This window comes from Physeter macrocephalus, chromosome 4 (genome assembly GCF_002837175.3).
Source record: "Physeter macrocephalus isolate SW-GA chromosome 4, ASM283717v5, whole genome shotgun sequence".
Lineage (NCBI taxonomy): Eukaryota > Metazoa > Chordata > Mammalia > Artiodactyla > Physeteridae > Physeter > Physeter macrocephalus.
Window position 1 is genome coordinate 29,594,691 of NC_041217.1, and position 27,012 is coordinate 29,621,702.

Sequence of the window (27,012 nt, forward strand, 5' to 3'; positions counted from 1 at the left end):
AGTGTTCTAATTTCATTCTTTTACATGTAGCTGTCCAGTTTTCCCAGCACCACTTATAGAAGAGACTGTCTTTTCTCCATTGTATATCCTTGCCTCCTTTGTCATAGATTAGTTGACCATAGGTACATGGGTTTATCTCTAGGCTTTCTATCTTGTTCCATTGATCTATGTTTCTGTTTTTGTGCCAGTACCATATTGTCTTGATTACTGTAGCTTTATACTGTAGTCTGAAGTTATGGAGTCTGATTCCTCAAGCTCCGTTTTTTTGCCTCAAGACTGCTTTGAGGGCTTCCCTGGTGGCGCAGTGGTTGAGAGTCCGCCTGCGGATGCAGGGTACACGGGTTCGTGCCCCGTTCCGGGAAGATCCCGTATGCCGCAGAGCAGCTGGGCCCGTGAGCCACGGCCGCTGAGCCTGCGCGTCCATAGCCTGTGCTCTGCAACGGGAGAGGCCACAACAGTGAGAGGCCCACGTACCACAAAAAAAAAAAAAAAAAAAAAAAAAAGATGCCCCAAGACTCCTTTGAGGGCTTCCCTGGTGGCGCAGTGGTTGAGAGTCCGCCTGCGGATGCAGGGTACATGGGTTCGTGCCCCGTTCCGGGAAGATCCCGTATGCCGCAGAGCGGCTGGGCCCGTGAGCCACGGCCGCTGAGCCTGCGCGTCCATAGCCTGTGCTCTGCAACGGGAGAGGCCACAACAGTGAGAGGCCCACGTACCACAAAAAAAAAAAAAAAAAAAAAAAAAAATTTGGTATCCTGCAAATTTACCAAATTCATTGATTAGCTCTAGTAGTTTTCTGGTGGCATCTTTACAATTCTCTATGTATAGTATCATGTCATCTGCAGACAGTGACAGTTTTATTTCTTCTTTTCCAATTTGTATTCCTTTTATTTCTTTCTCTTCTCTGATTGCCGTGGCTAGGACTTCCAAAACTATGAATAATAGTGGTGAGAGTGGACATCCTTGCCTTGTTCCTGATCTCACAGGAAATGCTTTCAGTTTTTTACCATTGAGAATGATGTTTGCTGTGGGTTTGTCATATATGACCTTTATTATGTTGAAGTAGGTTTCCTCTATGCCCACTCTCTGGAGAGTTTTTATTATAAATGGGTGTTGAATTTTGTCAAAAGTTTTTTCTGCATCTATTGAGATGATCATATGGTTTTTATTCTTCAATTTGTTAATATGGTGTATCACATTGATTGATTTGCTTATATTGAAGAATCCTTGCATCCCTGAGATAAATCCCACTTGATCATGGTGTATGATCCTTTTAATGTGTTCTTGGATTATGTTTGCTAGTATTTTGCTGAGGCTTTTTGCATCTATATTCATCAGTGATATTGCTCTGTAATTTTATTTTTTGTAGTATCTTTGTTTGGTTTTGGTATCAGGGTGATGGTGGCCTCATAGAATGATTTTGGGAGTGTTCCTTCCTCTGCAATTTTTGGAAGAGCTTGAGAAGGATGGTTGTTAGCTCTTCTCTAAATGTTTGATAGAATTCACCTGTGAAGCCATCGCGTCCTGGGCTTTTGTTTGCTGGAAGATTTTTAATCACAGTTTCAATTTCATTACTTGTGACTGGTCTGTTCATATTTTGTTTCTTCCGGGTTCAGTCTTGTAAGTTTATACCTTTCTAAGAATTTGTCCATTTCTTCCAGGTTGTCCATTTTATTGTATTTCTTGATTTCCTCTTTGATTTCTTCAGTGATCTCTTGATTATTTAGTAACATATTGTTTAGACTCCATGTGCTTTTGTTTTTTACATTTTTTTCCCTGTAATTGATATCTAATCTCATAGCATTGTGGTCAGCAAAGATGTTTGATATGATTTTAATTTTCTTAAATTTACTGAAGCTTGATTTGTCACCCAAGCTGCGATCTATCCTGGAGAATGTTCCATGTGCACTTGAGAAGAAAGTGTAATCTGCTGTTTTGGATGGAATGTCCTATAAATATCAATTAAATCTATCTGGTCTATTGTGTCATTTAAAGCTTCTGATTTTCCTTATTTATTTTTGTAGACAGCATATATATGGGTCTTGTTTTTGTATCCATTCAGCAAGGCTGTGTCTTTTGGTTGGAACGTTTAATCCATTCACGTTGAAGTTAATTATCGATATGTATGTTCCTATGACCATTTTCTGAATTGTCTGGGGTCTGTTTTTGTAGGTCCTTTTCTTCTCTTGTGTTTCCAACTCAGAGAAGTTCCTTTAGCATTTGTTCTAGAGCTGGTTTGGTCATGCTGGATTCTTTAGCTTTTGTTTGACTGTAAAGCTTTTGATTTCTCCATCGAATCTGAATGAGATCCTTGCCAGGTAGAGTAATCTTGGTTGTAGGTTCTTCCCTTTCATCACTTTAAGTATATCATGCCACTCCCTTCTGGCTTGTAGAGTTTCTCCTGAGAAATCAGCTGTTAACCTTATGGGAGTTCCCTTGTATGTTATTTGTCGTTTTCCCCTTGCTGCTTTCAGTAATTTTTCTTTGTCTTTAATTTTTGCCAATTTGATTACAATGTCTCAGAGTGTTTCTCCTTGGGTTTATCCCTTATGGGATTCTCTGTGCTTCCTGGACTTGGGTGGCTATTTCCTTTCCCATGTTAGGGAGGTTTTCAACTATAATCTCTTCAAATATTTTCTCGGGTCCTTTCTCTTCTCCTTCTGGGACCCCTATAATGTGTATGTTTTGGTGTTTAATGTTGTCCCAGAGGTCTCTTAGGCTGTCTTAAATTCTTTTCATTCTTTTTTCTTTATTGTGTTCCACAGCAGTGAATTCCACCATTCTGTCTTCCAGGTCACTTATCCGTTCTTCTGCCTCAGTTATTCTGCTATTGATTCCTTCTAGTATAGTTTTCATTTCAGTTATTGTATTGTTCATCTCTGTTTGTTTGTTCCTTAATTCTTCTAGGTCTTTGTTAAACGTTTCTTGCATCTTCTCGATCTTTGCCTCCATTCTTTTTCCGAGGTCCTGCATCATCTTCACTATCATTATTCTGAATTCTTTTTCTGGAAGGTTGCCTATCTCCACTTCATTTAGTTGTTTTTCTGGGGTTTTATCTTGTTCCTTCATCTGGTACATAGCCCTCTGCCTTTTCATCTTGTTTCTCTTTCTGTGAATGTGGTTTTTGTTCCACAGGCTGCAGGATTGTAGTTCTTCTTGCTTCTGCTGTCTGGCTTCTGGTGGATAAGGCTATCTAAGAGTTTTGTGCAAGTTTCCTGATTGGAGGGACTGGTGGTGGGTAGAGCTGACTGTTGTTCTGGTGGGCAGAGCTCAGTAAAACTTTAATCCTCTTGAATGCTGATGGGTGGGGCTGGGTTCCCTCCCTGTTGGTTGTTTGGCCTGAGGCATCCCAACACTGGAGCCTACCTGGGCTCTTTGGTGGTGCTAATGGCAGCCTCTGGGAGGGCTCAAGCCAAGGAGTACTTCCCAGAACTTCTTCTGCCAGTGTCCTTGTCCCCACGGTGAGCCACAGCCACCCCCCGCCTCTGCAGGATACCCCCCAACACTAGCAGGTGGATCTGGTTCAGTCTCCTATGGGGTCACTGCCTCTTCCCCTGGGTCCCAATGTGCACATTACTTTGTGTGTGCCCTCCAAGAGTGGAGTCTCTGTTTCCCCGAGTCCTGTCGAAGTCCTGCAATCAAATCTCGCTAGCCTTCACAGTCTGATTCTCTAGGAATTCCTCCTCCCATTGCCGGACCCCCAGGTTGGGAAGCCTGACGTGGGGCTCAGAACCTTCACTCCAGTGGGTGGACTTCTGTGGTTTAAGTGTTCTCCAGTCTGTGAGTCACCCACCCAGCAGTTATGGGATTTGATTTTACTGTCACTGCGCCCCTCCTACCATCTCATTGTGGATTCTCCTTTGTCTTTGGATGTGGGGTATCTTTTTTGGTGAGTTCCAGTGTCTTCCTGTCGATGATTGTCCAGCAGCTAGTTGTGAATCTGGTGTTCTCGCAAGGAGTGAGAGCACGTCCTTCTACTCTGCCATCTTGGTTCCAATCTCCCTTTGTAACTTCTTAATGGTGCCTTATCTAATCCATGTGCCGTGTCCTGGGCTGGATTGTAATACCATGCACCATGTATGTGATCCATGCAAAAACTAAGTGGAAGCAAATGCTATACATTACAGGTTTCATCTTCTAATTACATAACCATTTTTTAACATTTCCCCTATTATATTACCAATTTTTTTCACAAAATCATAATTTATATGTGTATATATATATATCCTTATATATAATGTATAAATATATAATTTTTCTTCTTCTAGGAGGAGGAAGTGGTTAGTATGGCTACCAGCTATGTGAAGTGATATTTTGTTTTTTATTTTTATCATAACATTTTAAAATAAAGTGCGTTACATAACTTGATTGATTTAAACACTTTAACCTTAAACCATGATTATATAATCATCTGTATTAGTTTATGATATCCTTAACGTCTGAAAATATAATTTTTATGCACAGTCGGAAGAAATCACTTTCTCAATCTGTATTACCTTTGTTCTTTCATCAAGATGTAAATGAGTGTAGACAGAATGTATGCAGACCAGATCAGCACTGCAAGAACACCCGCGGTGGCTATAAATGCATTGATCTCTGCCCAAACGGAATGACCAAGGCAGAAAACGGAACCTGCATTGGTGAGTGTCTGGCTATCTCAGCGACTGAGATTCATTTACCATCAACAAGCCAAATAAGGCATCCATTCTTAAAACTAATGATTAGAATAAATTTAATCTAACAAGGAAATATCTTTTTCTATAGGTTTTTTACTCCCAACTTCTAGTATTGTTGAGCTCTGGGGTCCCAGGGTCATGGCTATACCAGGAAATGAAAGCTCACCAGGGAGACTTAGCCCATTTTGAACTCCCATCAGTTACACAATTGGTTTATATAGTTTCATATCCACATACATTAATATTATGTCATATAATTTCTAATATGAAATTTAGCATATATAGTAAGAATTTTGTTGGAAGGGTTAAGAAAAAAATTATGTTTATAGAGATTTATTAAAAGTTCAAAATATAATTATTTTAAAACTAAATATTCTTTAAATGTCAAATCAATAACCAGGCAATAAAGTAAATTATATTTCTCCCTAAGTTTGTTTGTGTGCCTATTCTGTACCAGTCCGCCATAGTTAGCAGAACTATGAGCTGCACAATATACAAAACTGAAACTGATAGCATTCCTACTCTCATGTACTTAAAACAATCAACTGGAATAGATTGGGCAACTCCACTCCCCTCACCAAAAGAAAAAAAAAAAAACTATTATTTAAGTTGGGATGAAATATCATAAAAGAGGTACAAATAAAATTGTACCAAAGTACTCAAAAGAATGATCATATCTAATAGGAGTGACTATCAGCAGTGTCATAGAAGTGATCACATTTAAATATAGTCTTGAATGGAATGTTAATAGATGGAGGTGGTAGAAAAAGGAAAGAAAAATAGCCCTGTATGAGGGGGAAAGAGCTGGACTTAGAGAAAACATGTTAAAATTCATCCTCCCTTCTTGACAGCTATCTGACCTTGAACAAGTCTTAAGATGACGCAGAAATTTGAGTGTAAGTTTCTCACTTTTAAAAATGGGACATTTTAAGAATTTCATACTGAAGTATTTATTAATAAAGTTACAATCTGTCTTGGACTTGTTTCAAAATAATATAAGAGTGAGGGGAGGGTGTAGATATAAATGAGGGAGTATTGACCACTTGTCGATACTAGTTGAGGTAAATGGAAGTTTAGTATACTTAAAAAAAAAAATGGGGGCTTCCCTGGTGGCGCAGTGGTTGCGCGTCCGCCTGCCGATGCAGGGGAACCGGGTTCGCGCCCCAGTCTGGGAGGATCCCACGTGCCGCGGAGCGGCTGGGCCCGTGGGCCATGGCCGCTGAGCCTGCGCGTCCGGAGCCTGTGCTCCGCAACGGGAGAGGCCACAACAGAGGAAGGCCCGCATACCACCAAAAAAAAAAAAAAAGGGAGGGGGGGTGGACTATCAGATTTCAAAGACTCCTCAGCAATATGGATATAGGTAAATATTTTTCTTAATTCCTAAGAATAGTAGCGAACTCACAGCATCATATGCAGTTATGTGTGACTAAGTATTTTTAAGAATATTGATTCTGTAATTATATATAAGATTAATTAGAAATGAGAGAAGCTGAAATATCAGAAGATGTTTAAGAAGCTACAGCAAAAATATAGCTAAATGAGGAAATGGAAAGTGGGGATATATGGGTTTGTTTGAAGGAAGTAGAATTACCCAATCTTGGAAACAGAACAGGTTTAAAGATAACTCTGAGGTTCGCAGCCAGGTTGACTGGGGATAAAATAATACTGTTATTATAAATAAGGGAGTAGTGATAAGATACTGGAGACATGCTGAGTTTGAAGTACTAGTAAAACATGGCGATGGAGATGAGCAGCCAGCAGCTAGAAATTTGGGACTGTAGATAAGTAGCAATGTGGAAATGTTGCTGTAAGTCCACATCAGCAAGCTCACTAGAGTTACTAGTATAAATAGGATGGCCAAAAAAGGAGGGACATAGCAAAGGGGGAAAAGCTGAGAAGAAAACTCTTCCCGTAGTAGAGAGCAAGAAGAGGAAAAGGGGCCCATTAGCAAGTGGCAGAGCTGGGACTTGAACCCAGGTTTTCTGACTCCAGGTCTCAACCACGTGGTGAGAAATGCAATGTTCTAAGCAATTAAAATGTTCATTTTAAAAAGGACTTGCCATATAGCACAGGGAGATCAGCTCAGTGCTTTGTGACCACCTGGAGGGGTGGGATAGGGAGGGTGGGAGGGAGATGCAAGAGGGAGGGGATATGGGGATATATGTATATGTATAGCTGATTCACTTTGTTATAAAGCAGAAACTAACACAACATTGTAAAGCAATTATACTCCAATAAAGATGTTAATAAATAAATAAATAAATATAATGACTTTAGGTTTTGAAACAGGAAATGTTATTGCTTTTTATTGCCCTCTATGTCTCTAGATATTGATGAGTGTAGAGATGGGACCCATCAGTGCAGATATAACCAGATATGTGAGAATACGAAGGGCAGCTATCGTTGTGTATGTCCAAGAGGTTACCGGTCTCAAGGAATTGGAAGACCCTGTATGGGTAAGTTAACAGGAACTCTTATTGAGTAATAAAGGCTGGGAAACTATTTTACCAGCTTGGTTAGGACCACTCTATCCTCAAATACTTTCTTGCTACAATTAGATGTGTAAGTTGGTTTAAGTAGTCCATTACATAAGTTGAATTACTTCTTAGAGACTTCATATTGAGCAATTTACACTGACTTTCAAGTGATAATAATAACTACTTACGGAGTGCTTACTATGCACTATACATGTCAAAGTGAGGCTGTGGTATAATTACCACAACTTAATTATGAAAATTAGCTCATTGATTATCTCTCTATGCATGTGACGTAAATGTTTGCATAGATACATTTTATTTGAATATGAAGTGTATATGTACTATGAAGGTTTAGTTATGGATTAAAATGTGAACACACAATTTAAGTGAATTGATAATTATTACTTTATCTACCATATGTTTAGTACATACTATATGCCATTCCCTGTGCTAAGAATCTCATTGAATTCTCCCAATTGCCTGTTTGTTTCCATCTTAGTTATAGCTGAATGTAAAGTAAGGCATGTAACGATAGTAGAAGATGTCTATAAGAAGGTAACCATATGCTTTTTTTTAAATTAATATATTTACAATCAAGAAACTGACCTATAAAATTATATTTCACCTCAGAATATTTACATTTACATGCAGAAAAAAAAATTGTGTGAGCTTTTAAATACAAACCAAAATACCTTTTGGTTTGCATGCTATTATAGCAATACTTTTAAAATTAGATGCCTTGGTTGTCTATTTAATTCTTTATAGCAAATTCTTCCATAAAGACTCAGTTCTGTCTTTATGTAGCCCCTAGCATAGTACTTTGCGCATAGAAAATGTTTAATGTAGTATCATTATTATGAATGCTTTTAAAATAAATACTTTTTAATAGCAGAAATATATATAATTTTAGTCTTCTATTTAGATATTGTAATTTGTATATAATTTAACAGTTTGATCAGTCATTACAGTGACCTAGCAGAATGAAATATGTTTATTTGTTCACTAATTTGACTTGAAGCTGAATGTCAGAAATTGGGCTGGGGGATAAATCAGTGAAGAAGGTAGGGCCATTGCCTTAAAGAGATTTAAAATGTTAACTTTAACTTTTGCCTACTAAAATAATTTTTAAAGCACAATTTACTACTTTTATTCTACTTATTCATATTGTTTTCTTTCATGCCAAAGTGATAATGAATTAAAGAATTTGGTTTTGAACTCTGGTCTTTATTCACTTTTTCAATTTACAAGAAGAGTTAGGAGTACATACTCTGTGTTGACCTAGGAATAGAAAGAATAACTTTAATTTTTGAACTTTGAGTTTATCTTAGGAAGAATGATTCTGTATCTTCATTTCCTTCTTTTTAATTTTTTAAAGAAAATGTGCTTGACATGATTATTCATTAATAATTATTGATGCAAAAGAAACAAAGGAAAATAAAACTATTTGTAAGTGTACACTGTACATTCTTGCATCTGAAACTTTTAATTATATGAAAGATTAGAAGCACTAGTGATCAATATTGTAATTAAATGCAAACTAGAGATCTGACTGCATCCTTCACTCCACCAACAAAATTAAGATCTATATGTTAGCTTTGAACTCTAGTTTTTCTGGATTCAAGACCACATTTTCCATTATGACCCTATATGATTCTACTGTACATGTAAAACAATCTTCAGGGACAGTCATAGAATCTTTCTATATATTCATAGCTGAACGATGAAAGCTTTTTCAAAAGTTCACAACAGCTGAGAAATTACTGTATTCCCTGCTTTGGAGGGTAATATAATGTCTTCAGTTTGTTTCACAGACTGATTCTTTATTCCTGTGTGTATATGTGTGTATGTTTTTTTTTCTCTTTTTTATGTATCATGGCACACGAGCAGACATTAATGAATGTGAACAAGTGCCTAAGCCTTGTGTATATCAGTGCTCCAACACCCCCGGCAGCTTCAAGTGTATCTGTCCACCAGGACAACATTTATTAGGGGACGGGAAATCTTGCGCTGGATTGGAGAGGCTGCCAAATTATGGCACTCAGTACAATAGCTATAACCTTGCACGGTTCTCCCCCATGAGAAACAACTATCAACCTCAACAGCATTACAGACAGTACTCACATCTCTACAGCTCCTACTCAGAGTATAGGAACAGCAGAACGTCTCTCTCCAGGACTAGAAGGACTATTAGAAAAACTTGCCCTGAAGGCTCTGAGGCGAGCCATGACACATGTGTAGGTAAATGTCAGCCGTATTCCATTTCCTTTCTGTGGGCTCACTTAACGGACCAGAGTCTAAGTATATATACAGCACCTGTGAGAGTTTGGGTGTAGTGAACTACATCTGATCTCAAATCTGGGATGATCCAAGTTTCAAGACATTTACTCTGGCACCTAAAACTATTACCAATTTTATCAAATGATGTATTTACATGTGTACATTCTGATAATTTATTGTTTTGTATTGGCAGTTTCTCTTTTTTGATCACCCCTGAAAGTGTTACTAAATTTAATGCTATATAGAAATAAAATTCAGTGGCATCCAGAATATGGTTTTTAAAAAAAGAATATGCATATTGCCACCATAATATAATACTATCAGATTATGGCTTTATCTGATGGATGCCAAAGCAGTGGGTTAAAAGTGAAACTCTCAGCTACTGTGTCAACTGCTTGTTCTGTCTGCAACCAGCACTGCCCTGACTGTTGTTACACACTCTCCATGGAACCTCTCAGTTCAATTATTTTGTATATATGTAAATCTGAAAAGATAATGTAAGCCAGGACAAAACTAACTTGTTTCCATTATTCTAACATATGTGCTTTCAGTATCTTTACCTAAACTCAAGTCTGTAATTTAATTTGTTTGCAAAAGTGAAGTGTAATTTCCAACTCAAGAATTGAGACCTTGTCTTCAGTTAAGCTGCAAACTATTCCATCTGTCATTCATTTAATTCAGTTTTCTGTGAGTATCCACAGTTTGCATGTCACTGAGCTATGCACCAACGGGAATTAGCAAACACAAATTAGCCCCACAGTTTGTTAGAAGAAATGAGAAACCAAAGAAGAAAGGGAGGAGGGAGGCAAGAGGGGAGGGAAGAAAGAAATTCTGTTTAAATTTGAAGACCCCTATGCTAACCTCATGTTCTTGAATTTTTCTTAAGCATTCCACACATTGCTTAATCTCTCCCAGACATGCTCTCTGTTAAACATTTTTTAGATATTTAAAAGAAATATCTTCTGACTTCAGTTTTTGTCATTTCTTTTTCTACCCTTCTCCAAGCCCTGTTCCTGCATCGTTATCTTCTTAGACATGCTTCCTTAGTCCCTCTTAGGCAGACTCAGCTTCTCACATTATCTCCACTCAGCTGGACCTTCAAACCCTCTGGATCCTTACTCTTTAACCTTTATTCTCTAGGCCCAAATGTTCCCAGAACTTTTCTGTCTGGCTGTCTTGAAGTACCTAAAGCATAATATGATGTACATGGAATCTCCTCCCTGTGATCAGCTTCCTAGAACTGTGGACAGTGCTAGTTTCTTTTATTCTTTGAACTTGAAACATTCATGGGTTCATTAACAACTCTCAACATTTTGCCCCATATGGTCAAGCACTACTTAATTACTAAACCTGTGGACTCCACTGTCCTTGGGAGTATGTCAAACATTGCTCTCAGCCTGCTCCAAACCATTCTTATTGGTTTTTTTCCATTGGTAATTTTGGTAATTTTTCATGCCCACAATTTTTACCTCTTTGTTAGTGAAACTTTTCACTATTTTATTGACAGAATTAACATCTGACATTTTGTCTTTCAGTGTTTCTAAATAGTCATTCCCACTGAAGGGTTTTCATATCCTATTAACATTCCATTCTCTGCCTTCGTCTTAGACAACTCTTCTCTTCTACCTTTATTCTGCTCCAAAAATCCTTGTTTATGCTCTGATAAATGAGTGCAATGGTATTTCCCACACCATATACCATCTAGTTGATTTCTTCTAGATCATCTGAAGGTCCAAGTTATTTGAAGAAAGAGTCCCTGATTAATAACCAGTTCTCCATTTCTATATCACAATCTGTGCCCTGTAGTTTCATCACAGTAGAGTCTTCTGAATGTTTTCTGTGTCTTTGTGTTTATATTACACTAATATGTTTATATGAATTACCTTCCCGAAACCATCTACTATGTAAGGCAGCTACTATTTCAGAGTGAGGACCAATCTTGGAGACTCTAAAGTAAATTTCTATAACTAGTCTATGACTGGATATTTAAGTTTTATTTGGGGGCAATAAATAGACATTTAGAAATATTTCTTAAAATATGGTGAGTATTTTCTGGCGTTGGTACTAATAAAGAAATTTACACTAAGATTGCAGACAGCTTTGGAATTATGTAACAAGCAACCTGCACTAAACACCAAATGCCTTTAATTAACCATCTAGGATAGACAGCTTACAAAAGATTCAGATTAACACCATGGAATTTTGTTAGACTTGGGCTAAGATTTAGCTTTTTAGGGAATTGATTCCAAAGCTTAATAGGGAAAACGAACGTTGCATTGCTTCTGAACACCAAAATCACACTTGGGGCCACTTTAAAATTCATACTCTGGAAAGTGTGATGTCGACTACTTGGAGTTCAACATCATTTACATTTGTTGTTATCTTAGTTTAAAGCCGAATATAAAGGGAAAAAGTAAAAATATATCAAAAGTTCTGCAATGAGTGCTTTGGTTAACCAAACTGGGGCAAAAACAGTGACAAATATTTGATGAGCATTTGTCATTAACAGATTTTGAGTCATTGCAATTATCATCTGAGCATATGCACAATGAACAGGTCCTTTTGCTGAGTCATCTCCAGGGTTTCACTTTGTCTTCCCTTTACTTCCAGCCCTCAGCACTCCTGCTCCCATTTCATACCACGTTCTCTTCCTTCTAACACTGGTTGGCACATTTTAATATGAGGCAAAACACAACTGAGACAAGAAATCTGAGGCCTCTCAAATCCCATCCCTAATTCTGAAAGCAAATATCAGTTAATTTTTTACTATCTATTCCCACTCTTTTTATTGCTGTTTTCTTGACTTTGTTTAGTAATAGCAGGTAGCTTAGCTCTTTATAATTTATAAAATGTTTTTCATATATTACGTGTTTGAGCCTTCCAACAAGCCCGTGAAGTAGGGAGATTGTATCAGTGACTCCTGTTGGCAGAAGAATCAACTGAGATCCTGAGAAGTTAGGTGGCTGGTCCAAAGTAACATAGCAACTATATGTATATCTAGTTGCCATTAGTACTTTACAATTGTATGAAGTTGGATGAATATTCCTATCGCAAAGATAAAACTGTCTCCACTTAATGATATCTGCGTATGGGAAAGCTGTAGCCATGGCTGTTGGAGAGAGAGAGGCCACTAAACTTTAAATAAAATAGAAACGAGTATTTCTTTTCCCAATTAATCTCAATCGAAACTTTATCTTTTACATAAATTCTACTGTGTTCTGTCAAGAATTTAGTACCTTGGTGGTTTAGGATCCTGTTCAGGTCTGTTTCGTCTGTCATTCCAATCTTAAATACTTAACTAATATTGCAATTGGCCAGTTTGGGGCTTCAGCTCATATATGCTTATACACAGAAGAGATGTTCATATTTTATAATACAGGACAGTTTAAATTGTACTCCATTAAAAATATACTGATATGAAACAGCTTTGAACATTTTTAAGCACAAGTATAAAATCGAGTTTTCTGTTGTATGTCAACAACTTGTTTATAGTTGATTCTGTCACAGTTTCTGCCTTTGTTTTGCATGGTTATACACACTGCTTTTTTTCTGCACAGATATTGATGAATGTGAAAATAGAGACACCTGCCAGCATGAGTGTAAAAATACTTTTGGGAGCTATCAGTGTATCTGCCCGCCTGGCTATCAACTCATGCTCAATGGAAAGACATGTCAAGGTGAGAAAACATTGGGACATTTATTGCTACAACTTAACGTAAAACCAATATAGTGTGAGAAATGTTTTTTTGAATAATTTTTCTTCTAGTTGCTTCCTCTCCTCTCACATTCCCATGGGTCAGACTTATCTATAATCCTTGCTTTTGCAAGCAGGAGAAAGCAATTAAGCAAAGGAAGAGTTGAGAAACACTTTTGGTATGGTCTTACTAGAAGGAGCAAGAATGCCTAAGCCACTTCATATCATATATATATATATATATATATAAAACTAAATGGAAATAGACCTCTTCAAACATGTTTTCACAGTTCAGCTAAGAAGAAAGGAGAAATGAGAAGAGTGCTCAGTAAACGTACCTCAGTATTAGGCATTATTTTATACTTTGTCTTAGTGATCAGTGGGTAATTGATTAATCCACTCATTCTTTGAGTCAAATTATGAGTAACAATCATGTGACAGAGTTGCAGGATTCAGGAGGTTAAAACAGATGAATATTGTACACTCTCTTCCCTTTATGATCTTAGAGTCTAGTGGAGACAGACATGCAAATAAGTGCCTAATCAACATACAAGGTTGTAGGTGTTATAACTGTTTTAGATAATGTGTAGTGATGGTAGAAAGAAAATCAATCTCAATAGCAAAATTGTTACACAAAAATGTGAAAGGAGCATTGTATATTGATGAGGTTTAGTATGTTGTAACGTGTCCTTGATCAAAAGAATATGAACTTGTATGAATCATTAAAATCTTCTAAGAAACCACCTCAATTCCATGGACAAAATCTAAGAATATAATATAGGTCTTAACAAGCCTCTGAATTTTATTAGTGTCTGTCATATATAAAAGACTTCCCTTCACAAAAGATGCTAGGATGCAGCTCATGGAAATGTGTTCCAGAAGCCAAGACCAGGATGCACAATGGCTTCACCTGAGTTACCATGAGCTTCCACATGCTTACTCAACCCATTCACCCATCACACTCCCTGAGAGCCCCCACTGATCATGTGGGCTGGAGAAGGAAAATGAACTCAATAATAACCTTTACTCCCAGCCATCACTCAAACATTTATGAAGAACTGACCCTGTGAGGAACATCTTACTAAGTTTTGAAATACTGGAAGAACATGCGTACATTATAGTTTTATGTTTTTCCAAAACAACTATTATCTCATTTTAATCAGCAGTATAGTTTTGTCAAGAACAATAATTTGTACCCATTCTACAGATGATAAAACTAATTCTCAGAGTGGTTATGTGAGTCTCAATGTCCTAGAACCATCAAGAGCAAGGGTAGGACTTGATCACATATCTCACAATGTCAGGAATGGTCCTTTGTCTCTCCTGTGATGCTGTGAACACCAGGGTCATTGTATTGTGGCAACAGACAGAGGTTAGAGCACTTACGTTGTCCATATTTTATAACTTCTGCAGCTCTTCAACCCAAGAATCCTTATGAAGATGTGGCAGTGCACAACACTAACTTTACACTCCCTACAGGTGCACCAGGCACCAAGGAAGGAAGGGGGTAGATACTGAAGCATTTGGAATAACCAGCCAGACTGCAAACTCCTTAGCCAGATTTTTTTTATATATATAAATTTATTTATTTTATTTATTTTTGGCTGCATTGGGTCTTTGTTGCTGCACGCGGGCTTTCTCTAGTTGTGGCGAGCGGGGGCTACTCTTCATTGTGGTGCACGGGCTTCTCATTGCAGTGGCTTGTCTTGTTACGGAGCATGGGCTTCAGTAGTTGTGGCACGCGGGCTCAGTAGTTGTGGCACACGGGCTTATTTGCTCCGCGGCATGTGGGATCTTCCTGGACTGGGGCTCGAACCTGTGTCCCCTGCATTGGCAGGTGGATTCCTAACCGCTGCGACACCAGGGAAGCCCCTTTAGCCAGATTTTTAAGGGTTATATTACGTCATATTCTCATTAGAGGATTTTTTCTTCTCTAAATTATTCCAGTTTGTTTTTTTTAGTTGCCCTTGTCACTCCTTCAGTTCAAAACATTTTTCAGCTTTCACTTGTACTCCAGAGAATGGAAAATAATGTGCACAAGTCAGAAACAGGTGTCATTTAAAATGTTTGCAATTTAAATGAGTTACATATTTTTGTGGTTTTAAAAAAAGACATGAGGGACTTCCCTGGTGGCACAGTGGTTATCTACCTGCCAATGCAGGGGATATGGGTTCGATCCCTGGTCCAGGAGGATCCCACATGCTGTGGAGCAACTAAGCCCATGTGCCACAACTACTGAGCCTGCTCTCTAGAGCCCGAGAGCCACAGCTGCTGAGCCCATGTGCCACAACTACTGAAGCCCGCGTGCCTAGAACCCATGCTCTGTGACAAGAAAAGCCACTGCAATGAGAAGCCCGTGCACCACAATGAAGAGTGGCCCCCACTCGCCGCAACTAGAGGAAGCCCACGCGCAGCAATGAAGACCCAATGCAGCCAAAAATTAATTAATTAATTAATTTTTTAAAAAGTTGTCGAAGAAAAGACACAAGAGACAACAATTATGACCTGTAAAGAAGTCTTTACTCTAAAGAATAACTTGGAGTCTTTATAACTTTAGAAAGTGTTTGAGGCATTTATGAGGAACAAAATGCTACTTTTCATTCACAGATAAATTTTTGAAGCTTTATACACTAGTGATAGAAACGTCAGTAATAAAAGGGATATTAAAGTGAATTTGACATTGAATGAGGACAAAGACTAGTCTAAGGTGGAAGTCACCAGACTGCAAAATGAAAAACAAAAAACATGACCAATCATAATTTGCCCCAGAAGCAGAGAAACTAAAAAATCCATATGCTAATTTTAAGCACCATTAATCTAATTCTAAAACTGTAAGAACACTACATGTTGGCATTGCATTCGAAATGAGTGTTCTAACCTATCCAAGTTTTTACGAAGCAATTCATAATGTTTGTCAAGAATCTGAATTACTCTACACCCTCTATAAGACAAATGTTTCAAGTATGCTTATCCTAAATTACTTTTTTAATGTATCCAGAGCACTTGGTTAAATGCATTCATATGTTCTAAAGCTATTATTGTGAAAGTTTTTCAGCTCATCTTCATATTCTTTTCTTGTAGCAATAATATTTATGTTATGAAATCCCTATACTTTAATTTTTATCATAATAATTTTCTAATAATATTTTATAAAAACCAGACATCACCACACTGTTAACAGAAGACAGTCTGATTTCTCCATCTTTTCTAGCTTCTTTTTTTAAGACCAGTGAGTAAAGTGAATGAACAGAGTGACTAGAGTGAATGCCTACAGGTACTTACTCCTGAGGAGACAGCAGTAGACAGAAGACAAAGGAGGGCTACCTTCCCCAAAGCTCAAATACTTTATGAAAGCTCTTCTATAGGAAGTGTACATTATTATGGAGCTAGAGACAAACACCTTGTATATTAGATTCGCATATCTCTGATAGATTTATTTGCAGCCAATGAAAATCTGTGATAAAGGAGCTGTTCTTATTAAGCCTGGACGTGTGTCCAGATTCTGGCCTCCAATCACCATTTTCATGGACCCTAGCAGCCCACTGGCCTCCATGTTTCTGCATGAGTTCACTCTAAAAATTAAAGCTAAAATGAAATTTGGAGTATGGATGGGAAGGGAATTTTTTTTATGGAGAGAAAAGAAGGTAAGATTAATTGAATTTCTTTCACATTTTCCTAACGGGCTTTTCACTTCATTCTGAGACAATCTCATTTTGTCAAGGAGATGGAGCACTGCTGGCAGATAAAATCATAATTAGAAATTGGTTTACAGAGACAAAAGGCAAGATTTAACTGAAATAAAACATGTTTCACTCTTGTTCCATTCCTGGAGGAAAACTAGTCCTAATATAAAATGAGTAATAGAAAGCACATTATGTCATTATCAGCACATCTAAGTAACTAAAAAGTCAAGTAAGTGATTTACTCCATATCATTCTAGCTTAATATCTTTTGACTTTGTGCAGACTATTGTTAAGCTTAAAGAAACTAATTACATTGTATGTCATTTCCTTAAGAAATGGAATATATTTGGAACCAAATCTAAAAATGCTCATTTTTGAAGAAATGCAAATGGCAAATAATTTAAAATTTTAACATTTATTCTCCACGATTTATATACTGTCTCTTGGAATATCTTCTCGCTTTTTTTTATAGTAATATTCCAAGTTATTTACAAGTTCACGAAAGAACTTCACAAATTTAACCCAAGATCAATATAAATACCATCATGCAGATACCAAGTCACTACTATGAAATGACATAATAGTTACACATACCCATTGGTTGTGGCACCAATTCCATGACTGAAGTACGTTTGACCTTTAGAACCTACCTCTCTAAAAAACTGATTTGGGTCCAATTATACATCAGAATCCATGTTTATTCAAATACTAAAGAAGAAAATGTTACAAGTGGCTCTGTGCACCCCATTGGCTTAAACTTTCTCTAAAATTAGTCTTCATATTTTTTGTTTACCTACTCCAAAAAGAAATCTGAAAACCTTATACTTCACTCATACTTGTAAAAATCAACCTCCAAAGTTTCTTACCATGTTTAAATAGTTACAGAGAATGTGAGTTCTGGCATTGTTGTTTGGTGTTTACGTGCTTTCAATGTATTTTCATCAAAACTTTGGAACTGCACACTTAACTCAGTTACTGGAGGATGACCACCATATAATTTAAAAGTGTGTACTCATTGTAAAACCAACCAGACTGTCAGAAAAATGTCTAAAGTCATTTTTCTGTTCAAGTAAAAGTGTTAGTAGGTGTTCCTATGACAGTCAGCTCACTTCTGAAATCTAATTTAAAATGGGGAGCTAAGATCATTGGTTTGTAGCCATGATGAAATAAGGCCTGCCACTATCAATATATGTCACCAATTCTCTTACCATTCCTATGTTCCTGGAAGCATTGTATACCCTTATCATACCCTTGCAATTAGTGGAAACATTTTTGTGAAGCAGAAGAAGGATATAAGAGGGAAGAGTTTGGGAAAGGAGAACTCCAGGCCATAGGAAATTCTCAAGCAGATTGATTTTAGGAAGGAGAATGTAGGGAAAATCAAAATCTGAATGGAGAGCAAGATGGTGGAGTAGATGGATCTTGAGCTCACATCCTCTCACAAGCACAACAAAATCACAACTAACTGCTCAACAACCATTGATTTAAAAAAAGACTGGAACCTACCTAAAAAGATAGTCTACATCCAAAGACATTAAGAAGAACCCAACGAGACGGTACAAGGGGCTCACTCGCAATATAATCAAACCCCATGACCCCCGGGTTGGTGACCCACAAACTGGAGAACAGTTATATCACAGAACTTCTCCCATAGGAGTGAGTTCGGAACCCCATGTCAGGCTCCCAGCCTTGGGGTCTGGCATTGGGAGAAGGAGCCTCCACAGCACTTGATGTTGAAGGCCAGCGGGGCTTGAGTCCAGGAGCTACACAGGAGTAGGGGAAACAGAGACCCACTCTTGGAGGCTGCATACAAGGTCTTGTGTACACCATGACCCAGGGCAAGCAGTGACTTCATTAGGAGCCTGGGCCAGACCTACCTGCTGGTCCTGGAGGACTTCCTGGGGAGGTGGGGGGCAGCTGTGGCTCACTGTGGGGACAAGGACACCAGTGGCAGAGGTAAGGGGGATTATTTATTAGCATGAGCTCCCCTAGAGGCTACCATCTTGTTACCATGATCTGGCCCCACCCAACAGCCTGTAGGCCCCAATGCTGGACACCTCAGGCCAAACAAGCAACAGGGCAGGAACACAGCACCACACATCAGCAGACAGACGGCATAAGGACTTCCTGAGCCCACAGCCACCTCTAGACATGCCCTTTGACATGGCCCTACCCACCAGAGGGTCAAGACCCAGCTTCACCCACCAGAAGCAAGAAAACTACAGTCTGGCAGCGTGCAGAACTGAGTCCACAAACACAGATAAGAACCTACTCCAGGACTAGCTGGTTCCTGGCCCTTGGTGACAAGAAGGGAGTGTACTTCTGGGACACATAGGACATCCCCTACAGGGAGCCACTTCTCCAAGGTCAAGAAACATAACTAACCTTCCACATACATAAAGATACAAATAGAAATCTAGACAAAATGAGGGGAAGAGGAGTATGTTCCAGACCAAGGAACAAGATAAAACCCCAGAAGAACAACTAAGTGACGTGGAGATAGACAATGTACCTGAGAAAGAGTTCAGAGTAATGATCATAAAGATGATCCAAGAACTCAGGAAAACAATGGATGCACAGAGCAAGAAGTTACAAGAAGTTTTTAACTAAGAGTTAGAAAATATAAAGAACAACCAAACAGAGCTGAATACAATAACTGAAGTGAAAAACACACTAGAAGGAATCAGTAGCAGAATAAGTGAGGCAGAGAATGGATAAGTGAGCTGGAAGACAGAGTGGTGGAAATCACTGCCACATAACAGAATAAAGAAAAAAAAATGAAAAGAAATTAGGATAGTTTAAGAGACCTCTGGGACAACAGCAAACGTACCAACATTCACATTGTAGAGGTCCCAGAAGGAGGAGAGAGGGGGGAAAGGGCCTGAGGAGATATAAAGAGATAATAGCCAAAAATTCCCTAACATGGGAAAGGAAACAGTAACCCATGTTCAGGAAGTGGAGAGAGTACCATATAGTATCAACCAAAGGAAGAACATGCCAAGGCACATAGTAATCAAACTGACAAAGAGAAAATATTAAAAGCAACAAGGGAAAAGTAATAAATAACCTTATGGGGCTTCCCTTGTATGTTATCAGTTGATTTTTCAGCAGAAAATCTGGCCAGAAGAGAGTGGTACAATATAAATAAGGTGATGAAAGGGAAAAACCCACAACCTAGGATTCTCTACCCAGCAAGGCTCTCATTCAGATTTTGATGGAGAAATCAAAAGCTTTACAGACAAGCAAAAGCCAATGAATTCAGTACCACCAAACCAGCTTTACAACAAATGCTTAGGGAACGTCTCTAGGTGGAAAAGAAAAGGCCACAACTAGAAACAAGAAGATTACAAAATGGGAAAGCTCACTGGTAAAGGCAAACCTACAGTAAAGGTAGGAAATCATCCATATTCAAATATGATCTCTAACCCAGTAATCATGAGAGGAGAGTAAAAATGCAGGATACTTGAAGTGCACTTGAAATTAAGAGATCAGCAACTTAAAACAATCATGTATATATATATAGACAGCTATATGAAAACCTAATGGCAAATGCAAACCAAAAATCTATAATATACACACACACACAAAAAAAATGGAATCCAAACACAACTCTAAAGATAGTCATCAAATCACAAGAGAAGAGAACAAAAAAGGAAGGGAAGAAGAAACACCTACAAAAACAAATCCAAAAGAATTAACAAAATGGCAGTAAGAACATACATATAAATAATTACCTTAAATGTAAATGGATTAAATGCTCTAACCAAAAGACATGTTTACAAACAGATGAATTGATAGAAAAACAAGACTGGTATATATAGAGTCTACAAGAGACCACTTCAGATATAGGGACACATACAGACTGAAAGTGAGGGAATGGAAAAAGGTATTCCATGCAAATGGAAATCAAAAGAAAGCTGCAGTAGCAATACTCATATCAGACAAAAGAGACTTTAAAATAAAGACCGCTACAAGAGACAAAGAAGAACACCATGTAATGATCAAGGGATCAATCTAAGAAGAAGAGATAACAATTGTAACTATATTGGGTTGGCCAAAAGTTCTTTCAGGTTTTTTACTTAAGATGTTACAGAAACACCCGAACAAACTTATTGGCCAAACCAATATACGCACCCAACATAGGAGCACCATAATATGTGAGGCAATTATTAACAGACATAAAAGGAGAAATTGACAGTAGCATAGTAATAGTGGGGGACTTTAACACCCCATTTATATCAATGGACAGATCATCCAGACAGAAAATCAGTAAGGAAACACAGTGCTTAAGTGACACATTAGACCAGATGGACTTAATTGATGTTTATAGAGCATTCCATCCAAAAGCAGCAGAATACACATTCAAGTTCACATGGAACATACTCCAGGACTGATCACATTCTGGGCCACAAAGCAAGCCTCAGTAAATTTAAGAAAATTGAAATCATAATCAAGCATCTTTTCTGACCACAATGCTATGAGATTAGGAATCAACTACAAGAAAAAAACTGCAAAAAACACAAACACATGGAGGCTAAACAGTATGCTACTAAACAAATGGATCGCTGAAGAAATCAAAGAGGAAATCAAAAAATACCTAGAGACAAATGAAAACAAAAACATGATGATCCAAAACCTATGGGACACAGAAATAGCAGTTCTAAGAGAGAAGTTTATAGCTGTATAAGCTTACCTCAGGAAATAAGAAAAGTCTCAAACAACCTAACCTTACACCTAAAGCAATTACAGAAAGAAGAACAAACAAAACCCAAAGTTAGTAGAAGTAAAGAAATCATAAAGATCAGAGTAGAAATAAATGAAATAGAGATGAAGAAAACAGTACAAAATATCAGTAAAACTAAAATCTGGTTCTTTAAAAAAGAATGAACCTATGTATATGTATAACTGAATTACTGTGCTATACACCTGAAACTAACATAACATTGTAAATTAATTATACTCCAATAAAATTTTTTTAATAAAATAAAAATAAGTCAAAGTATTAAAGTGAAAGTAAAAGCCGGTTCTTTGAAAAGATAAACAAAATTGATAAACCTTCAGACTTATCAAGAAAAAAAGTGAGAGGGCCCAAATCAATAAAATCAGAAACGAACAAGGAGGTGTTACAACTGAAACCACAGAAATACAAAGGACCATACTAAAAGCAACTATATGCCAATAACATGGACAGCCTAGAAAAAAATGGACAAATTCTTAGGAAGGTACAATCTCCCAATACTGAATCAGGAAGAAATAGGAAATATGAACAGAATAATCACAAGTGTTGAAATTGAAACTGATTAAAAAATTTCAAACAAACAAAAGTCCAGGACCAGATGGCTTCACAGGCAAGTTCTATCAGACATTTAGAAAAGAGTTAACACCTATCTTTCTGAAGCTGTTCCAAAAACTTGCAGAGGAAGGAACACTTCCAAACTCATTCTATGAGGCCACCATCACTCTGATACCAAAACCAGACAAAGATACCACAAAAAAGGAAAAAAGGCCAATATCACTGATGAACATAAGTACAAAACTCCTCAAAATACTGGCAAACTAAATCCAACAATACATTAAAAGTATCATACACCATGATCAAGTGGGATTTACCCCAGGGATGCAAGGATTTTTCAATATCCACAAATCAATCAGTGTGGTATACCACAGTACCAAATTGAAGAATAAAAACCATATGATCATCTCAATAGATGCAGAAAAAGCTTTGATAAAATTCAACATCCATTTATGATAAAAAAAAAAAAAAACCTCTCCAGACAGTGGGCATAGAGGGAAACTACTTCAACATCATAAAGGCCGTATATGACAAACCCACAGCTAAAATTATATTCAATGGCGAAAAGCTGAAAGCATTTCCTCTAAGATCAGGAACAAGACAAGGATATCCACACTCCACTTTTATTCAACATTATTTTGGAAGTCCTAGCCATGGCATTCAGAGAAGAAAAAGGAAGCCAGACTGGCAAAGAAGAAGTAAAACTGTCACTATTTGCAGATGACATGATACTATACATAGAAAATCCTAAAGATGCAATGAAAAAACTACTAGACCTTAATAAATTCACTAAAGCTGCTGGATACAAAATTAATACACTGAAATCTTTTGCATTTCTATACACTAACAATGAAAGATCAGAAAGAGAAATTAAGGAAACAATCCCATTTACCACTGCATCAAAAAGAATAAAATACCTAGGAATAAACCTACCTAAGGGAAAAAAAAAAACGAAACTTACCTAAGGAGACAAAAGACCTATACTCTGAAAATTATAAGATGCTGATGAAAGAAATCAAAGATAACAAACAGATGGAAAGATATACCATGTTCTTGGATTGGAACAATCAATACTGTCAACAGGACTATACTACCCGAGGCAAACTGCAGATTTAATGCAGTCCCTATCAAATTACCAATGGCATTTTTTCACAGAACCAGAACAAATAATTCTAAAATTTGTATGGAAACACAAAAGACCCAAAATAGCCAAAGCAATCTTGAGACAGAAAAACAGCTAGAGGAATCAGACTCCCCTACTTCGGACTATACTACGAAGCTACAGTAATCAAAACAGTATGGTTCTGGCACAAAAACAAACATAGATCAATGGAACAGGATAGAAAGCCAGGAAATAAACCCACGCACCTGTGGTCAAGTAATCTACAACAAAGGAGGCAAGACTATACAACAGAGAAAAGACAGCCTGTTCAATAAGTGATGCTGGGAAAACTGGACAGCTACATGTAAGAGAATGAAATTAGAACATTCTCTAACACCATGCACAAAAATAAACTCAGAATGGGTTAAAGACCTAAATGTAAAGCCAGATACTATAAAACTCCTAAAGGAAAACATAGGCATAACTCTTTGACATACATCATAGCAATATCTTTTTGAATCTGTCTCCTGAGTAATGGAAATAAAAATAAAATAAAATAAAGTAGGAACAAATGGGACCTCATTAAACTTAAAAGCTTTTGCAGAACAAAGGAAACCATAAACAAAATGAAAAGACAACCTACAAAATGGGAGAAAATATTTGTGAATGCTGCTACTGACAGGGATTAATCTCCAAAACATACAAACAGCTCATACAGCTCATGACAAAAAAAAAACAGCCCAATCAAAAAATGGGCAGAAGCTCTCAATAGACACTTTTCCAAAGAAGACATACAGATGGCCAAAAGGCACATGAAAAGATGCTCATGCCTAATGATTAGAGAAATGCAAATCAAAACTACAATGAGGTATCATCTCACACTGATCAGAATGGACCTCATCAAAAAGTCTCAAAATAATAAATGCTAGAGAGGGTGTGGATAAAACAGAACCCTTCTACACTGTTGTTTGGAATGGAAATTGATACAGCCACAATGGAGAACAGCACGGAGGTACCTTAAGAAGCTAAAAGTAGAGCTACCATATGATCCTGCTACTTTACTCCTGGGCATATATCCAGAGGAAACCATAATTCGAAAATATACATGCACCCCAATGTTCACTGCAGCACTATTTACAATAGCCAAGACATGGAAGCAATCTAAATGTCCATCGACAGAGGAATGGATAAGGACAATGTGGTATATATATACATACAATGGAATGTTAGCCATAAAAAGAATGAAATGATGCCATTTGCAGCAACATAGATGGACCTAGAGATTTTCATACTAAATGAAGTCAGAGAATGACAAATATCATATGATATCACTTATATGTGGAACCTTAAAAAAAATTGAACTTCTATACAAAACAGAAATAGACTAATAGACATAGAAAACAAACTTATGGTTACCAAAGGGAAAAAGGGGGGAGGGCTAAATTAGGAGTTTGGGATTAACATATACACACTACTGTATATAAAATAGATAACCAACAAGGACCTACTGTATAGCACAGGGAATTATACTCAATATTTTGTAATAACCTATAAGGGAGAAGAATCTGAAAAAGAATATATATACATATATATATGTATGTATAACTGAATCACTTTGCTGTACATCTGAAACTAACACAACATTGCAAATCAACTGTACTTTACTAAAAATTTTTTTTAATCTGAATGGAAATTGATTCCCAAAATATTTGCCTGCTCTCATACTGCTGGGAATTTTCATGCACTACCAGGGGAATACAGATATCACAGTTTGAAACTATTGCTCTAAAATATGATTCTTAACTTTGGGGTCTTAATCCTTTAAATTGTATTGAACTCTATGACTGATAAATTTTCTGGAAGGAGGGTCCAATCTCAGCCTTGCTTTATCTCTCTTGCTTACTCATGCATGTGTACCTACACACTCGCGCACAGAAACGTTTTCATTCACAGATCTCCTGATGCTCAAATATGGACCTCAAGTTAAGAATCATGGCTTAAAAACACTTATTTTCAGAAAGCTCAAAAATAAGTTTCTTTTAGCTTCATCTTGATGCTTATTAATTTGGGTGATTTAAGAGTGTTTTTATTTAACAACTTTGCATAGAAAAACAAAATAAAGAGGATTTCATTTGCGTGTCCCCCCAATATCCTAGGGAGAGATACTTTAGGGAGAGCATCCCACCTGTAACAACTGAGGCTGGCTTCTACACAGTTCAGATTTGATCAAACTTGGATTATGGTTCTTGATCCTGTTTTTTTTTTCTTTATTCCATCTCTCTGCACAAGATCTGAATGACCTGTACAGTCTCCCCTAAATTTATAACTTCTTTAATTTCCACTACCCTGCTTCCCACTCAACAATTTGAACTTACAAAAGAAAATACTAGGGAAGGATCAAGGATCACTCATGTTTTAAAGAGATTCTTCACTTTACAGAAAGGTTCACAAGTGTCCTTTAAATTTTTAGCTTGTTTTTAGTGAACTTAACATATTATTGGCTTTACAAAACTCAAATGCATTCTGTTTCTAAATATAAAGAACAAGTTTCTTAGTAGCTTCCCTTCTACTTTTATAGCTCTTATTTTTCAATGTCTTTTCACATATGTTTAAAAAAAACTTAGAGCAGTCTGGGAAATAGCACACCAGGAATCAGGATCCCCCCTTGGTGGGTGAAGAAGCTGAAGTGCAGCTACCAAGTTCATTCATGGCGAGGAGAAAGCTAGCCCTCAACGTTCCAGTCCAGTATCCACAATGCCTGCCCTGATGGTGTGTTCTGACCCGAGTTGCTGACGGTGCATGTTCCTTGTGCTATTGTAGATATTGATGAGTGTCTGGAGCAGAATGTGCACTGTGGGCCGAATCGCATGTGCTTCAATATGAGAGGAAGTTACCAGTGCATCCAGACGCCCTGTCCATCCGGCTACCAGCGGGATCCTGTGTCAGGGTATGTCTTGCCTTCTCTTCCCAGACATGCTTTTGAAAATCCTTCTTCCTCTCTCTCCTTGACCAGCAACCCCTGTCTGCAGTCATGTTTCACTCACAGGAAGTCAATAGCCCCCAGGGGATAGAAAGTTATGGTGTGTTCCTTCTTCAGTGAACTGGCAAAAAATGAGCTCATCCTGCAGCAGCCACTGCAGCTGAAACTATCACTTTAAGCTGCAGGGTTTCTTGGAGCAAGTCTCCCTAGCATGTAATCTACCAAGCAACATCTAGAATTCTGCCTCAGCAGGAGGCATTTTATAGGGTGATAGATCCTGCTTTTCTTTGACATTGTCTCATTTCCATTGGTGTTGCCTCAGGGTTTCCAGGGCTCTCAGACGTTAGAGCGCTCCAAGAAGTATCATGGGTGTTATGGTGATGAGTCAACATGACTCCATGAGAGCATGGAGGAGAGCAAAGATGAGTCAGTGGTCTGTCCATTCACATCTCATCTTGCTTACGTATTCTGCTGTCTGAAACACTGTCTTTTCTGGGTTCTGAATAAACCACTTTTCTATTTTCTCCCTCCCCTTACAGAAATGTTGTATTCTGTTTAGGTACCAAGTTAGTGGGGTGCTTGGAAAATGAGATAATAGCCATAATGAATGGGATCCACTAATAAGGTGGTTCTGAAACCAAATGCTGTTTGGATCTCACACTTTATTTTCCTCTCAGCGGTGACTACCATGTTACTGTAACATGGTCAAGTGTGGACTGGCCAGGATCCATCAAAAACCTATTTGTAATCTGTCTGAGGGTAATAGGAAGGAAAGGGAAAAAATTAAAAGCGCAGACTTAGGATACTTTTAAAAATACTATGACGGAAGAATC

The 27,012-nt window shown here is 37.6% G+C and overlaps 1 protein-coding gene across 1 annotated transcript in view; it reads left to right on the forward strand.

Moving 5' to 3' along the window:
- Positions 1–27,012, forward strand: part of HMCN1 (hemicentin 1) — a 554,195-nt gene that overhangs the window by 524,944 nt on the left and 2,239 nt on the right. Inside the window, exons 102-106 of the mRNA XM_024133815.3 lie at positions 4,512–4,637; positions 7,001–7,129; positions 9,038–9,388; positions 12,985–13,104; positions 26,020–26,146. Of these exons, the coding sequence (XP_023989583.1) occupies positions 4,512–4,637; positions 7,001–7,129; positions 9,038–9,388; positions 12,985–13,104; positions 26,020–26,146 (853 nt within the window). The remainder of the gene's footprint in view (positions 1–4,511; positions 4,638–7,000; positions 7,130–9,037; positions 9,389–12,984; positions 13,105–26,019; positions 26,147–27,012) is intronic.